The 12,817-nt window shown below is 40.8% G+C and overlaps 1 protein-coding gene across 7 annotated transcripts in view; it reads left to right on the forward strand.

Moving 5' to 3' along the window:
- The first annotated feature begins 8,159 nt into the window (after positions 1-8,159).
- ZNF438 (zinc finger protein 438) overlaps positions 8,160-12,817 on the forward strand; it is a 51,397-nt gene continuing 46,739 nt past the window's right edge. For 4 of the 7 annotated variants that reach the window (XM_079300437.1, XM_079300441.1, XM_079300440.1 and 1 more), the window contains exons 1-3: positions 8,160-8,219; positions 10,195-10,276; positions 10,778-10,831. Coding sequence is in view for 1 of the 7 variants with exons in the window: in XM_079300444.1 (XP_079156570.1) it covers positions 10,267-10,276 (10 nt within the window). In the remaining 6 variants the exon portion in view is untranslated. The other 3 variants (XM_079300444.1, XM_079300438.1, XM_079300442.1) reach the window with 3 other exon arrangements.

A 12,817-nucleotide genomic window follows, 5' to 3' on the forward strand; every position in this document is an offset into this window, starting at 1 on the left:
GCACTGCTGTGAAAAAAAATATTACTAATTAAATGTGGTGTAAGTGACTATGATAAAACCTCTTGGTAATATGCCTGGCCACTGTGGGACAAGAGGTCATGCTTCACATGCCAAGAATGACAGTAAGATGCTACAAGGGTTTGAGAACCAGTTGGAGAGTCAGTTCTCTAGTTCAGTGACCTCACTTCAGTGGGAACTGTATAAACACAGAAGTTGACCAAATAAATTTAGATGTATTTATAACTCTCTTGTGTAGTGAAATACACTGAAGACAAGGGATGTAGAAATTATAGACTGCCAGTAATGGTAAAAGAAAACGACAACAAACACAGCTTTAAATATATATCATAAAGAGAAGACAAGGAAAAAGAAAACTTTCCAGAGAAGACTGCCAGTGGCTCAGTGACACTCAGCTTTTTCACATCAGGATCCTTTTCCTATATGGTTTGCCTCTAACAGAAGCCTCTGTATTAATTGTCAGTCTGGGCAGAACAGACTGGCTGGGATCCTCTCAGAAACCTGCAAAAAACATTAAGGCTTCCCTGCCTCAATGAGTAACTGGAAAAAGAGAATATAGTTTTCTTGCTCACTGAGTGGCATACAGATAAAGTATTCAAATTAATTCTTTGAAATGAAAGAAAGAAAATAGCAAGAACTGCTTCTAGAGGTACTAAAGGACTATTTTAAATTTCTTGAGATTAAAATGACAAAAATTCTTTGTAGTCCAACCTCCCACGCATCCCATTCACATACATCCTGCAGATACCTACAGGATGGTTTAAAACAAACCCAGACTGCAATTTTCATTAAACCGAATGGTCAGTCCTGTGATTCAAGAGCAATCTGCTCACCCTTGATGCTGCAGCTCTGCTAGACACAGCTGCATGTGTGCCACCTTTGCACTCCCAGAAGATCCCATGCAAACTGTACTCTGGCACAATCATCTGCAAGAAGCAAAGTCCCAATGTGCAAGTCTCTGCATTACGAAACTGAAACAGAGGGGCACTCACTTCCTTGTGTTACATAAGAGACATATTGCAAAACACATCCACAAATAAAGATTTTCATGAGAACGTGTCATAAACCATCCAGAAAGTCAACTGTGTATCTGTGCCACAGATCATCAGCTGTTAGAAGCGTGGCTGTCTGTGCAGGGTTCCTGCTCTACTCAGAGCCTTGAATGGTCTCTCTGTGACTGCAGTCTTCATTCAAAAGTTTATTTTTACAAAGCATCTCTTTATTGTCAGCATAACACCTTCATGAACTAACTCAACATTCTAAGGAAAAGCAATTTAATCCTTGTCTCTGGAACACAGCATACTCTTGCTGTGCAACATTGCTAGAATAAGATACATAGTGGTCAAGTATGGATTGCAGTTACAAAGGGCATTCTATGCTTTGATTGAAAAAAGAGATCATATTTGATTTTTTTTTTTTTTTCAGTCTTCCAGTATTTGTCCCTCTTTTCAAGCTTCACTGACAGCACTACAGGAAGTTTCACAGCAAATACCTTTTATCCCCTAGGATGCATAGCAGCTGGGCTGGATGACTGACTTACAACTCTGCACATTTTTCAAATACTTCCTTGACTGCTTTTTAGGAACAGCTACTTCTATAAACTTTTTGTTGCTTCTAAGTTGTCCAACCTTCATGGAAATTCTTTTCTAAATGAATATGAAACAGTCTCTTTACTACTTCTGAATGGCTAATTTCTGTCATTCCCATTTAATCTTGGGTTTAAGTTTCCCTTCACTTTCTTTATTCTGTTTGCAAAAGCTTATTTCCCCCACATTTTAAAGTATAATTTAATTTTTTTCAATAATTGAATTTTAAAAATACTTTATTTTTGCATGCATTTCTCTTATTTTTTTCATTTTCAAAAGTTCTGCATTTTTTTAATCCTTCACAATGCTATAGTTCTTTGGAGAGGCTTTTTAGTGCACAGTAGTAGTGAGAAACATTTTGTTATACTGAAAGAACAGAGTTTGCTTCTTCCTGCTTGCAAGCCTGCAGGTTTCCTCTCAGTCATGTGTGTTTCCTTGGCTTCTCATTAAGAAAAACAAAAAGAGAGACAAGAACTTTGTGTTCTTGGCTTGTCACAGTATTTTACTACCTTGAAGGACAGAGATCAACTTGTTGGGCACAAAATGAAAACTTTAGAACAAGCAGCATGTGGGTTTTTAAAAATAATTTTTATTTGGCACCACCAGTCAAGCATTTCATGTTGCTGAAATCTATAGCTGTCTCTGAAAAATCAGTCAAACTACAGTGGTACAAAATCAGTTCAAAGAGAGATTTTTCTTACTTTGTGATTTCTTAGAAGCTTTTGAAAGTGTCACCTCAAAAGAAGGGTAATAAATATGTTCCTACCCTCTTCCATGAAGCAATAATAAGGGACATAAATTCTGGCTTTCACAACACAAAAACTATGTCTAAAGAATTTTAGGAGGTTGAGAAATCACATCCTGAGAATTTTGGAAGTGCCAATCAGCCTGATTTTGGCTTTCATGCTCTTGATGATGATACAGTTCTTAGTGAAGTGTGTCAAACTTTTTGGGTTTTTTTTTAAACAGAACAAGAGGTGGACTGAATGAGTGATTACAGTGTATTTACTTTCCCTTTCTGGGCAGGTGGGTGATAACCATATACAGTGCTGTTGCTTTGACTACTGTGCTGACCACCAGCAGTGATGGATTCTCATCTTCTGTGTAAAAGAAGATATATCCTTTTGACCTATAATCCACAGATATAATGATTGTAAGGGGAAACATTATAATTAAGCATCTCTAATCCATGCCAGGATTTGGAATAGGGTGTGTTCATGTGTGCAAGATTATTCTGCTTGCTATCCTTTGAATTTGTTCTTCCTCCTTCCACCTACTTCTGCAAGTCTAGCTCGTACCACTTCAGCAGACTGAACTCTTTTTACTTCACTTATGAGACTCTTCCCAGTCTCAGTTTTCTTGTCTGATCTGTTTCAAGATAAGATCAAAACCATTATCTGAAAGTCTCCATTTGGCCATCCCCTGACACCAGAGGTACTTGAGCTCAAATATCTGAGGTAGTGCCATAGGCTCCTCTTAGAGGAAAAGAAACAAGAACTTAGAGGGCACCACTGATGTGTTTGAGACTGTGGGAGTTAAACTGCTGCCCAGACTTCTCTGACACATTGTCTTAATATGCATTCACTTTGAATCTTATGCAAAGGTGTTTCTTAGTAGCATATTAACTACCCTTCTGATTTCCAACAGCATTTGTTTCAGATTTTTTCTTCTAATTTTTCTGAGCTGTAGATTCTGATCTGCTCTGTCCCTTGGATTTTTCCCCCATATTTATTTTAGTTGCTTGTTCTGCTTATTTGATTTGGATCTTGGCTTCTTTATTATCTTAGCTGGCATTTCTCCTCTTTTTTTATCCCAAAAGCAGTGTTTCAGCCCTTAAATGTCTGACAGGTTAATCATGACAAAAAGGAATGAACTTAAATCTCATTATATTTTTCAACTTCAAAGAGTTTTGCTCATATTTATTAATGTATCATCACAATATTAAAGTCAGAATTACCACTGCTGTTTCAAAGGTAGGTGAACTGAGGCGCAGACATTAAAGCTTAAATCTCTTATAGATTTAAAAAGTACAAATAGTCAGCAGGAGGCCTAATCTGTAGGAAGAAGGAGAAGTCTGCTACTAAGAGGTTTTTCAAAGCTTGTGTTTAGTATTGTCCAAATTTCCCAACTTCTTTGAGTCGGTGTTCTAGTGCAGTGGATAATGTATCTTCATCATCTTCAAATAACAGTGTTCTGAAATACTACAAACTTAGTTACTGAAACCAACCTAAATGATTCTCTGCCTGGTTTAAAGCAAACTAGTACAATGCAGTAATACCTTACTGCATGTGGGAGGATTTTCTTTACAGGTGATGTAAAATTGCTCCATGTAGACTGAAGCGCAAGAGAGAACAGCAGGATAGTGATTAATGTTCTGAAACTTCATGGATACAGGAGGGTGGGAAGTATTACACTTGTCTGTTGCTGCTGCTGTCCCCATAAAAGCTGCAGTTCACAGCATCACAGAACACAGTGGCTCACCTCTTTATGACCACGTTTTGGCATTTCCACTTGCACTGATACATGGCCAAAGCACTGCTGTGCAAACACCTCTATTGATTTAATTCTGAAAACATACCACATTGCCAAATACAAAAAAATATATTGTGAGTGTTGCAACTATGGATTTTTTATTATGCTGAATGCTAAGTAGTGCACATAAGTACCATATATCATAAAATCCTTAATCATGTAGGTATATTCTTCAGTTTATTCCATCTGATAACACACTACCACTCTTCTAAATCATTACCAATGCAATCTTTAAAACAGTAGCTCTTTGTCCACTGTAGGTTGTAGAGAAAGTATTATCTTAATCAGATATCACAGCTTTCATTTTTTCCTATGGTATTATTTATTGGTGACGAAGGTCTGCTTACTTTCAATTCTAATCAGGAACTAATTCTATTACTTTGCTTTTAAGAAAAACTCCTTCACAAAAGCCTGTAAAATAAGATTGAGATCACTGACACGCTCTTCTAAAAAATATTCAGGAAACAATACTATTGAATATTATAAGCTCAGATGTTGAGGTACTACACCACAAAAACATTTTCTTCAACTACTTACAATGAACTATTTTTTGCAGTCTTGTTTTAAAACTTGATATTCCAGATTGACATTAATTATCACTGCTACTAAGTTTCTACAGTATATCATGAAGTAAAAGCTTGAGGAAAATTAATACACTCTCTATTAGAAATGACTGATCTCTTCTGTGAGTACTAAAAATAGTCTATACATGAAATTTGTATTGCCATAAGATCTGTTGTCTTTTTTGCCAGTAACAGATAAATCCACTGTTGCATTTTATTTTATTTTGAAATGAAAATGAATAGTTAGTAAAGGCACAAACACACATGCACATTGGAAAGAATATTTTCTGTCTCTCCAAGTGGCACATAATATATCAAGGACCATCATATGCTCATTATGCCACATCTGTGGTTCAGAAAGGCAGTACATACAATGCATATAGTAACACCTTAGCTTGAGCAACAGTTAGGATGTGCATAAATCCAAAAGGAATTATTATTATTCAACATCATTCGGAGGACTCACCTTCAAATTCACTGTATTTGATAAGCTCTGTAACTTAAAACCACTTCAGCTTTAGTAGGTACATAAAGGTGAAGAATAAGTATATTTATTTTTAAACTTCAGTTCCTGTTGAAATTGTCAATGCCTTTTAAAGGAAGTATTCTGAAGCACCAGAACAGTTATTGCAAATACAGAACTTCCAAGTGGAACACATGACTGAAGGAAAGTATCATATCATAAATGTTTTGAAATTACTTTGAGCCAGTCTGCCTGTTTTATCACCACGAATTTCATTTGCCAAGATGCAGTTACTTTATTCACAAAACTCTGCTTATGTTCAGAATCACTAATTCTAATTCACATTTAATCTCAGGAAATCTGAGTTCAAAAAGAGTCTAAACTTTTAACTTCTTTTTATTGTTTGGCTACGCTAGAAAAAACATCAGGTACTCTGGATATCTGCTTCCTTAGCTGTCACTTTGGAGTGAACTGCAGAAATGGATTTTCAGAAAACTGCACAAACATTTTAAATACATTTCTGATTGTCAGCATACTGTCTGTACCTACGCAGTTCAAATTTCAGCCTTGGGTACATGCAAAGAAATGTGAATATTTGGAAAACATTTCATATCCCTTCTATCTTCTCCTGCACTGATTTCTTTTGCCACTTTTGGTGCTTTTGGACTTATTATCACAGCAGCATCATGATGCTAAGTACATGATACAAAAAACCATCAGAATTAAATTCTTAGCTTAACACCACTTTCCCTTACTCCCACTTCCCAGAAGCTGTGTCAATGCTTTTCCACAAATTCTTTGTTCCAGCTGTGGCAAGGGGATTCCTTTCACCCCTTCTTCCAGCAAAGAGCTGTGGCAGAAAGCTGTGCTGAGGGCAGGCTCATGGCAGATGGGGGTGTCTTGGCACAGCACATGCAAGAGGAGCTCATGAAGATGGAGACAGTCCTGCATCATAGGATGAAACTGGAAAAGGGCATGGCCTCAATGTCCAATAAACTTTGGAGTGGTGCAGATACTTCCTGAAGTCCTCTTCTTCCCCACAAGTAACATCTCCATGGTATTTGAAATGGTTAGAAGAAGGCAAAGAAAAGAGGGTGGCTTTTTTTAAAATTCTGAACGTTATTTCTCTTTTCACACCTAGATATTCTACATTCTCCTTCTTTCTTCTGCACCTCTCCACCTCTCTTCTGCCAAAATAACTTCTCCTTTCAGCTTTCTCTTAAATCCCATATTATCCCATTTCTGTCACACTTTGACTTTTCCTTTCAGAAAACCACAGAAATATAGACTGGAAAACACTTTGATCATCAAGTCCAAATGTTAACACAGCACTATGAAGTCCATCACCATACCATGTCCCTAAGCCCAATGTCTTTTAAACACCTTTTAAAGCATTTTTTAAATACCTCCAGGGATGGTGACTCCATCACTGCCCCTGGCAGCCTTTCCAGTGTTTAACTCTTCTGGAGAAGAAATTCTTACCAATATCCAACCTAACCCTTCCGTGGTGGAATTTGGGTCCATTTCCTTTCATCCTAGTTGTAACTCGGCAGGAGAGACTGACACCCACCTGGGCACCCACTGGCTCCTGTTCACCTGCTGCCCACCAATACCCCCAGGTCCTTTTCCAGCAGGCAGTTTTCCAGCCATTCTTCCCCCAGCCTGCAGCACTGCAAGGGCTGTTGTGGCCCAAGGGTAAGGTCTGGCACTTGGCCTTGTTGAACCTTGTGCCATGGCCTCACCCCATTGTCCAGCCTGCCCAGACCCCTCTGCAGAGCCTTCCTGCTTTCCAATAAATCAGCACTTCTGCTAAATTTGTGTACACAAACTGAGGGTGTTCTTGGTCTGCTCAGTGAGATCATGAATAAAGGTATTAAATGTGCCTGACCCCAACACGGAGCCCTGAGGAACACCACTGGTGACCAGTGACCAGCTGGATGTAGCTCCATTCACCAACTCTCCCTAGGCCTGGCCACCTGGACTGTTTTTTCACACAATGAAGAGCACACCTGCCCAAGCCATGAGCAGTAGTTTCTCCAGAATGCTGTGGGAAATGGTGTCAAATGCTTTACTGATGTCCAGGTAGACACTCCCACAGCCTTTCCTCTAAGCATTTCCACTAAGTGGGTCACCCTGTCACAGAGGAACAGTCAGTCAGGACTTGCCTTTAATAAACCCATGCTAGCTGGGCCTGATTACCTGTACATGCTGTGTGAGGCTGTGAGGATACTCAAGATTATTTGCTAAATAATTTGCTAAACCTTCCCTGTCACAACTTTGAGGCCATTTTCTTTTGTCCCATCACTTGTTACTTGTGAGACCGGCCCTCACCTCACTCCAACCTCCTTTTAGGTAGCTCTAAAGAGCAATAAGATCCTCCGTGTTCCTCATTTTCTCCAGACTAAACACCCCCAGCTCCCTCAGCTGCTCATCAGACTTGTCTTTCAGATGTTTCACCAGCCTCGCTGCCTTTCCCTGGACATGCCCCAGCACCTCAATATCTGCTTTAAAATGAGGGCCCCAAACCCAAGCCTGTACTCCAGACATGGCCTCACCACTGTCTCGTACAGAAGCACAGCCACTGTCCTCACCCTGCCGGCCACGCTACTCGGATACAGCCCTGGATGCCACTGGCCTTCAAGTCAGCTCATGTTCAGCCATTCGTGCTCCCTCTAACCCAGTGCTTTCAAGTCCCTTATTTTCCAGCACAATTCCTGTACTTTTCAGATTCCTTTTTCTGACCTGCCCATCGAAACCCGCCACCCCAGCGCCTGGCAGCCATCAGTTTCAGGGACCGGCTGGGAGCGCAGCTTTCCCCCTGCCAGTGGCGGGTTGGGACGGGGAGGGAAGGCCTCACTCAGCACAGCGGTGCCCGAGGCCGGAGCCCGACACCCCCCTTGGGCAGCGGCGCCGCCGGAGCCCGGGCGCTGCACAGCGCCGGGCCCCGCCGCCCCTTTCCCTCCGACAGCCCCGCCGGCGGCCCCGCCCCTGCGCCTTCCCGCGGGGTGACGCCGCCGCCCCGCGCCGCGGAGGCGGGACCGGGCTCGGCGGGCGTTCGTAAGTTCCTTCCCCCCGCGGCGGTGGGGCCGCGGCCCGGGCTGGGGGCGGGCGGCGCCGGGGCGCGGCTGCCCCGCTGTCTCCCCGCCTGCGGAGCCCGCTGGCGGCGCGGGGCCGGGAAGCAGGAGGCGCAGGGGTGGCGGCTCCCGGCGGGGCGGGCGCCTCCTCCGGCCCTCACTCGGAGAGCCCGAGGGGCTCTTCGCCGGGCGCTGCCGCCGGAGCTCCGCGCCTGCGGAGCCCTTGGCTCGCCCCGGCACGGCACGGCTGGTCCCGGCGGAGGGCTCGGCGGCGTGCCGAGGTGTGTGCGGGCCCGCCCGGCTGCCGCCGCCGGGAGCGGCCGTGCGGGGCCTGCGGCGCTCGGCTCGGCCGTGTGGGCTCAGAGCCAGCGCGGCCCCCGAGCCCCGGCCCGGAGCGTCAGCCCCGCCAGGGCGCGACTGCCCTGCCGGTCCTGATGTTACAATAAAGGCCTGCGGAAAGGTCGCCTGTGACCGGTTCCTCCAAGTGACGGCGGCTGCCGGTGCGGCTCACGCTTCTTTGGGGGCGGCAGTGGGTGCTCCGGGTTCGGTGGCGCTGCGCCGTGGCAGCCTCGCCTCCTGCGCCGTCCCTGCCAGCCTGAGTCACAGCTCTGCACGCCGACACCTGAGCCTTGTTTCATAACCTTGCTGCTGCTTCCATAAAAGTACAAATGCCGTGTGCGGTCCTCCCGGGCTCCGTACGGTTTGGAGGGAGCTGACAGCCGGAGGGGTTTTGTCCTGCGGCTGCAGAAATGGATGCAGTAAATGGGTGTAGGGTTTGTGTGTAGCTTACTGAGGCCTGTCGGCTTATGAGTCCATTAGAGCTTTTAATAATGACATCAGGAGCGTATCCCAGCTTCCAAGTGATCAGATGTGTCTGGCATAGATAATACAAGGAGGGAAGCATTTTAAAGCCACTCAAGAAAGTTTTCAAAAGACTGTGCAAATGGTCTGCAGCGTGGCAGATTTGAAACAATGTGAAAGATTGGCTTATTTCAATTTATATTGCTCAAGTCATGCTCTATTGAAAGGTTTACCTAGTTCTATACCTAAATTAAGATTGATGTAGTATGTCTTGTGCTCAGTTCCTTTCTTCTCCAAGTTAACTTTTGTTGAAGCTTTTTAATGTGTATTAAAGTTTCAGTCAAAAGCCTAGCCCTTAAATGCTGTATAGTTAAGCTAATTACAGTCTTGAATTTTCTTGTACTGATTTATTTGAATGTGTAATATGCCATTAAAAGTGGTCTTTCATGTTATTAATCCTTAATAAAAAGGAAAGAGGGGGATAATAGGGTAAATGCACAGCTCCCTTGGATCACAGTAGTTTATGTGCTTTTTTTTTTCCTCACAAAAGTATTCAGCAGTGAAAATACTGAGCTGTTTTTCTTTTGTTTGGTTGCTTTGTTTTGTTTTTTTCAGTAGCCTGATTGTAGCTAGTTATTTTTAGGAATAATTTAAGTTAATATTTTTCAAAGTTATTTTTACGTGAAGCAAAATATATCTGGGATGAGTGTATATATTTTTCTGCTTCAGTAGCTAGACGAGTTGGATATTTTCCAACTTAGAGTTCATCAAATAACAGAAAGGAAAAGGAAGAAAGAAAGTGTAAGACAAGTCATATGTTTAACATACTTTTTGTAATGATCCAACGTTCTTAGTATTTAACTATAAAGATATTCTTGGGTGATGATAACTGGAGGATCAGAAGAAAACCAGCACTATACAAATGTTTTTAGCTTTTGGACAGGCTGTTAAATCGATTGTGTGGAAGCTAAAGTTATAATTGAAGTGTTTTTCACAGCATTTAATGAAGAAAATACTAGTTTCTTATGTTTCCTACATCTCATTTGTGAGTGAAAATATCAGAACTAGCAATGACAGGGAGAGCATAGATAAGATTTTTCTCATGTGAAGCCTTAGAAACCTGTAGTGATTGTCACACATACGTTTTTGATGTGCAGGTTCAAGGATTATGCTGTGCTAGGTGGGAGGAGTGTTCTTCATCAGTGACTTGGACTGTTTCAAGCATTTTTATGTGCACAGGTAAAACATTTATAGAAGTGGTTTAATGTTTTAAATGTCTGTATGAAACTGGTGATGGTTTTATGTATTTATTTGCACTTAAGGAGAGGTAGATGGTGTCAGGTCAAAGTGAAATAGCCAAATGTTGAATATAGAACTTGGATTGGAAGCTGACTGGAATATATTACTGCAGTTACAATTGAGGAAACTTTGGAGTTTTAAAAGTGTAGTGTATGGTAAAATCAAAAATGTACGAACTCTTATTAATTATTTTAGCAATATTTATTCAGATATTTAATATTGTAATCTCTAGTCAAAAGTTTTGTTAATGTATGGTATGCCTCATGGGGGGGATGCTGTTGTATTGTGGGTAAACATGTTTTAGTAGAATTCTTGTTTATTTACTGCTTCCTTAATTCTCCTCTATTAAATAAGATTTTCTGTCCTTTGCTAAATATATTTCCTGAGATATTGGAACTTTCTGTTGTTTTTGTTTGTTTGTTTTTTATTTCCTTGAAATAGGAATTAAGATGGATGAAGTGTTTCATTGGTCATAGCAGCAGCAGGATATACAAGGTGGGTACATTGAAAGATTACAGTTAATATCTTTGTGGAGTGTTACAGGTTTTGATTCTGTGTCCATCTGAATGCAAAGACAGCATTTGCCTCTGTGTTTGGACTGCTGTTTATTTGCTTATTTAAAATTCTTTAAGGTCACTCAAGGTGTACTCTATTGGGCTTGTGCTCCAGTGAAACAAATTGTTTTCATAATTTCCATGAAAGATATTAGTGGTTCAGCAGCAGGAAAATATGTTTTGATATTCATCCATATTAGCAATCAAGACAAGACATCAACCTTATTTGGTAAGACTTAATACTTCATGTTGGTGAACTTTTAAAGAAATCTTAAAAAAAAATCTTTTACTTAAAAATTTTTTAAAAACAAATTTAAGATATCACCATGTATTTTTACAGGACTGACATTGGCAAATAAGAGACAGTGCTTTTTGGGGAATAATTGGGCCTTTTCTCATGGATTATATTTGCATGAATATAAATGAATTACAGGCTTGTCACAATGTAACCACCATTAAATTATATGACAGAGATCTTAATTTTTTTTAATTTAAAAGGAAGTTGTGGGTTTTTTCCTTTCCATTTCATTCTTTCTTGTGCTGATGTAACAAAGATTCTTACTGGCAGCTTAAAATGGCATTTGGAGAATGCTGTTGTCTTTGTATTGTATTTGCTCTGTCACTGTTGGTCTTGTCACCTCATGAAACTGCAGAACACCTGGGTAGAAACCATCCTATTCAAATATCACTAAGTATGATACTTGCTAATTAAGTGTATCTTTGATTTACTATATTATAGTACTGTATTTACTGGAATTGGTTTGTCTCTAATTGGCTGATTCAACCTGGTGTCAGTAGTATTCAAGCATTACTTTTTAAAAGGACTAATTTTGTAGGTATTTATAATGTAATTGAATGTGGTAGGAAATGTTAGCGTGGTTTGTAGCAATACACTGTAATCTGATAACTCTTCCAGTTAATATCAGAAATATAATCAAAACACCATAAACCTAACTGTGGTAGAGCTGTACTGTGTATTGAACAAGGATGCAAAAGGGCATCAATTAAGTAGAGACTACCTTTGCTTTGTCACTTCAGTCTTTTTACCATTTTTGAATGGTAAAGAATGTTTTCCTCACTTAAACTCTAAACTGCTCTTTTTCTTTTTGATTTTTGCATCTTTTTGAAAGCCATACAGTACTGAAAGCCTTGCTGGCTGTCCTCATACCAGAAGAGGTTTAGTACTGAGCTGTCAGCTCAATCACCTTGAATTGTTGCACAGATGGAAAGGAAAGAATGTAACCATTAGCTCAGTACATCTTCCAGAATTGTAATGCATTGCGGTCACTTCATTTGTGGTTAAACTTTCATTTTTTATGGAATGATGAGATTTTTTTCATGGAATAAAAATAAAATTATGGAGTATTGAACCAAAAACATGCTTTTTTTTTAAGTTTTACTTTTAGAGGCTGCTATTGGATGTTAATTTCTGTGTATGCATCATGTTTTATTCTGTGGCTTAGCAGTTCATTGTTCTTCAGAAAGTCTAAACCCAGGATTGTTGGTTTAGAAGGAGTGTCATGGTTAATGCCAAGAAGTGGTCATGTGGTGAGCTTGAGCTGAACTATCTCAGCCCTGCTGAAGAGCCTCTGTCACAGCAAGTCTCTGGGGAGACAGGAGTATTCTTGGGGCTCACTTGGGTATTTGCTAGGAGGAGCAGGTGCTAAAGAGTTGGAAAAGCAGCTTGGAAAAATTTTTTGATAGGCAAGGGAGTTCTGGGGGAAAAAAACTACTTTTGGCAGACTTTCTAGGATTTATCACTGAAATTGGTTTGGGATATTAGGTTGATTGCAAGTTGCAGTTCCAGGGAAAATTTTTGCTGTTCAAGAGTGTGTGGCAGAGCAGTCAGAGCTATGTTTCCATACTCAAGTCTTTTTCATGAAGCTCTATATTACCAGCAGCTGAATGCTGAATTGTTTCTAGGAAT

This window comes from Erithacus rubecula (genome assembly GCF_903797595.1).
Source record: "Erithacus rubecula genome assembly, chromosome: 3".
In the NCBI taxonomy this organism is placed as follows: domain Eukaryota; kingdom Metazoa; phylum Chordata; class Aves; order Passeriformes; family Muscicapidae; genus Erithacus; species Erithacus rubecula.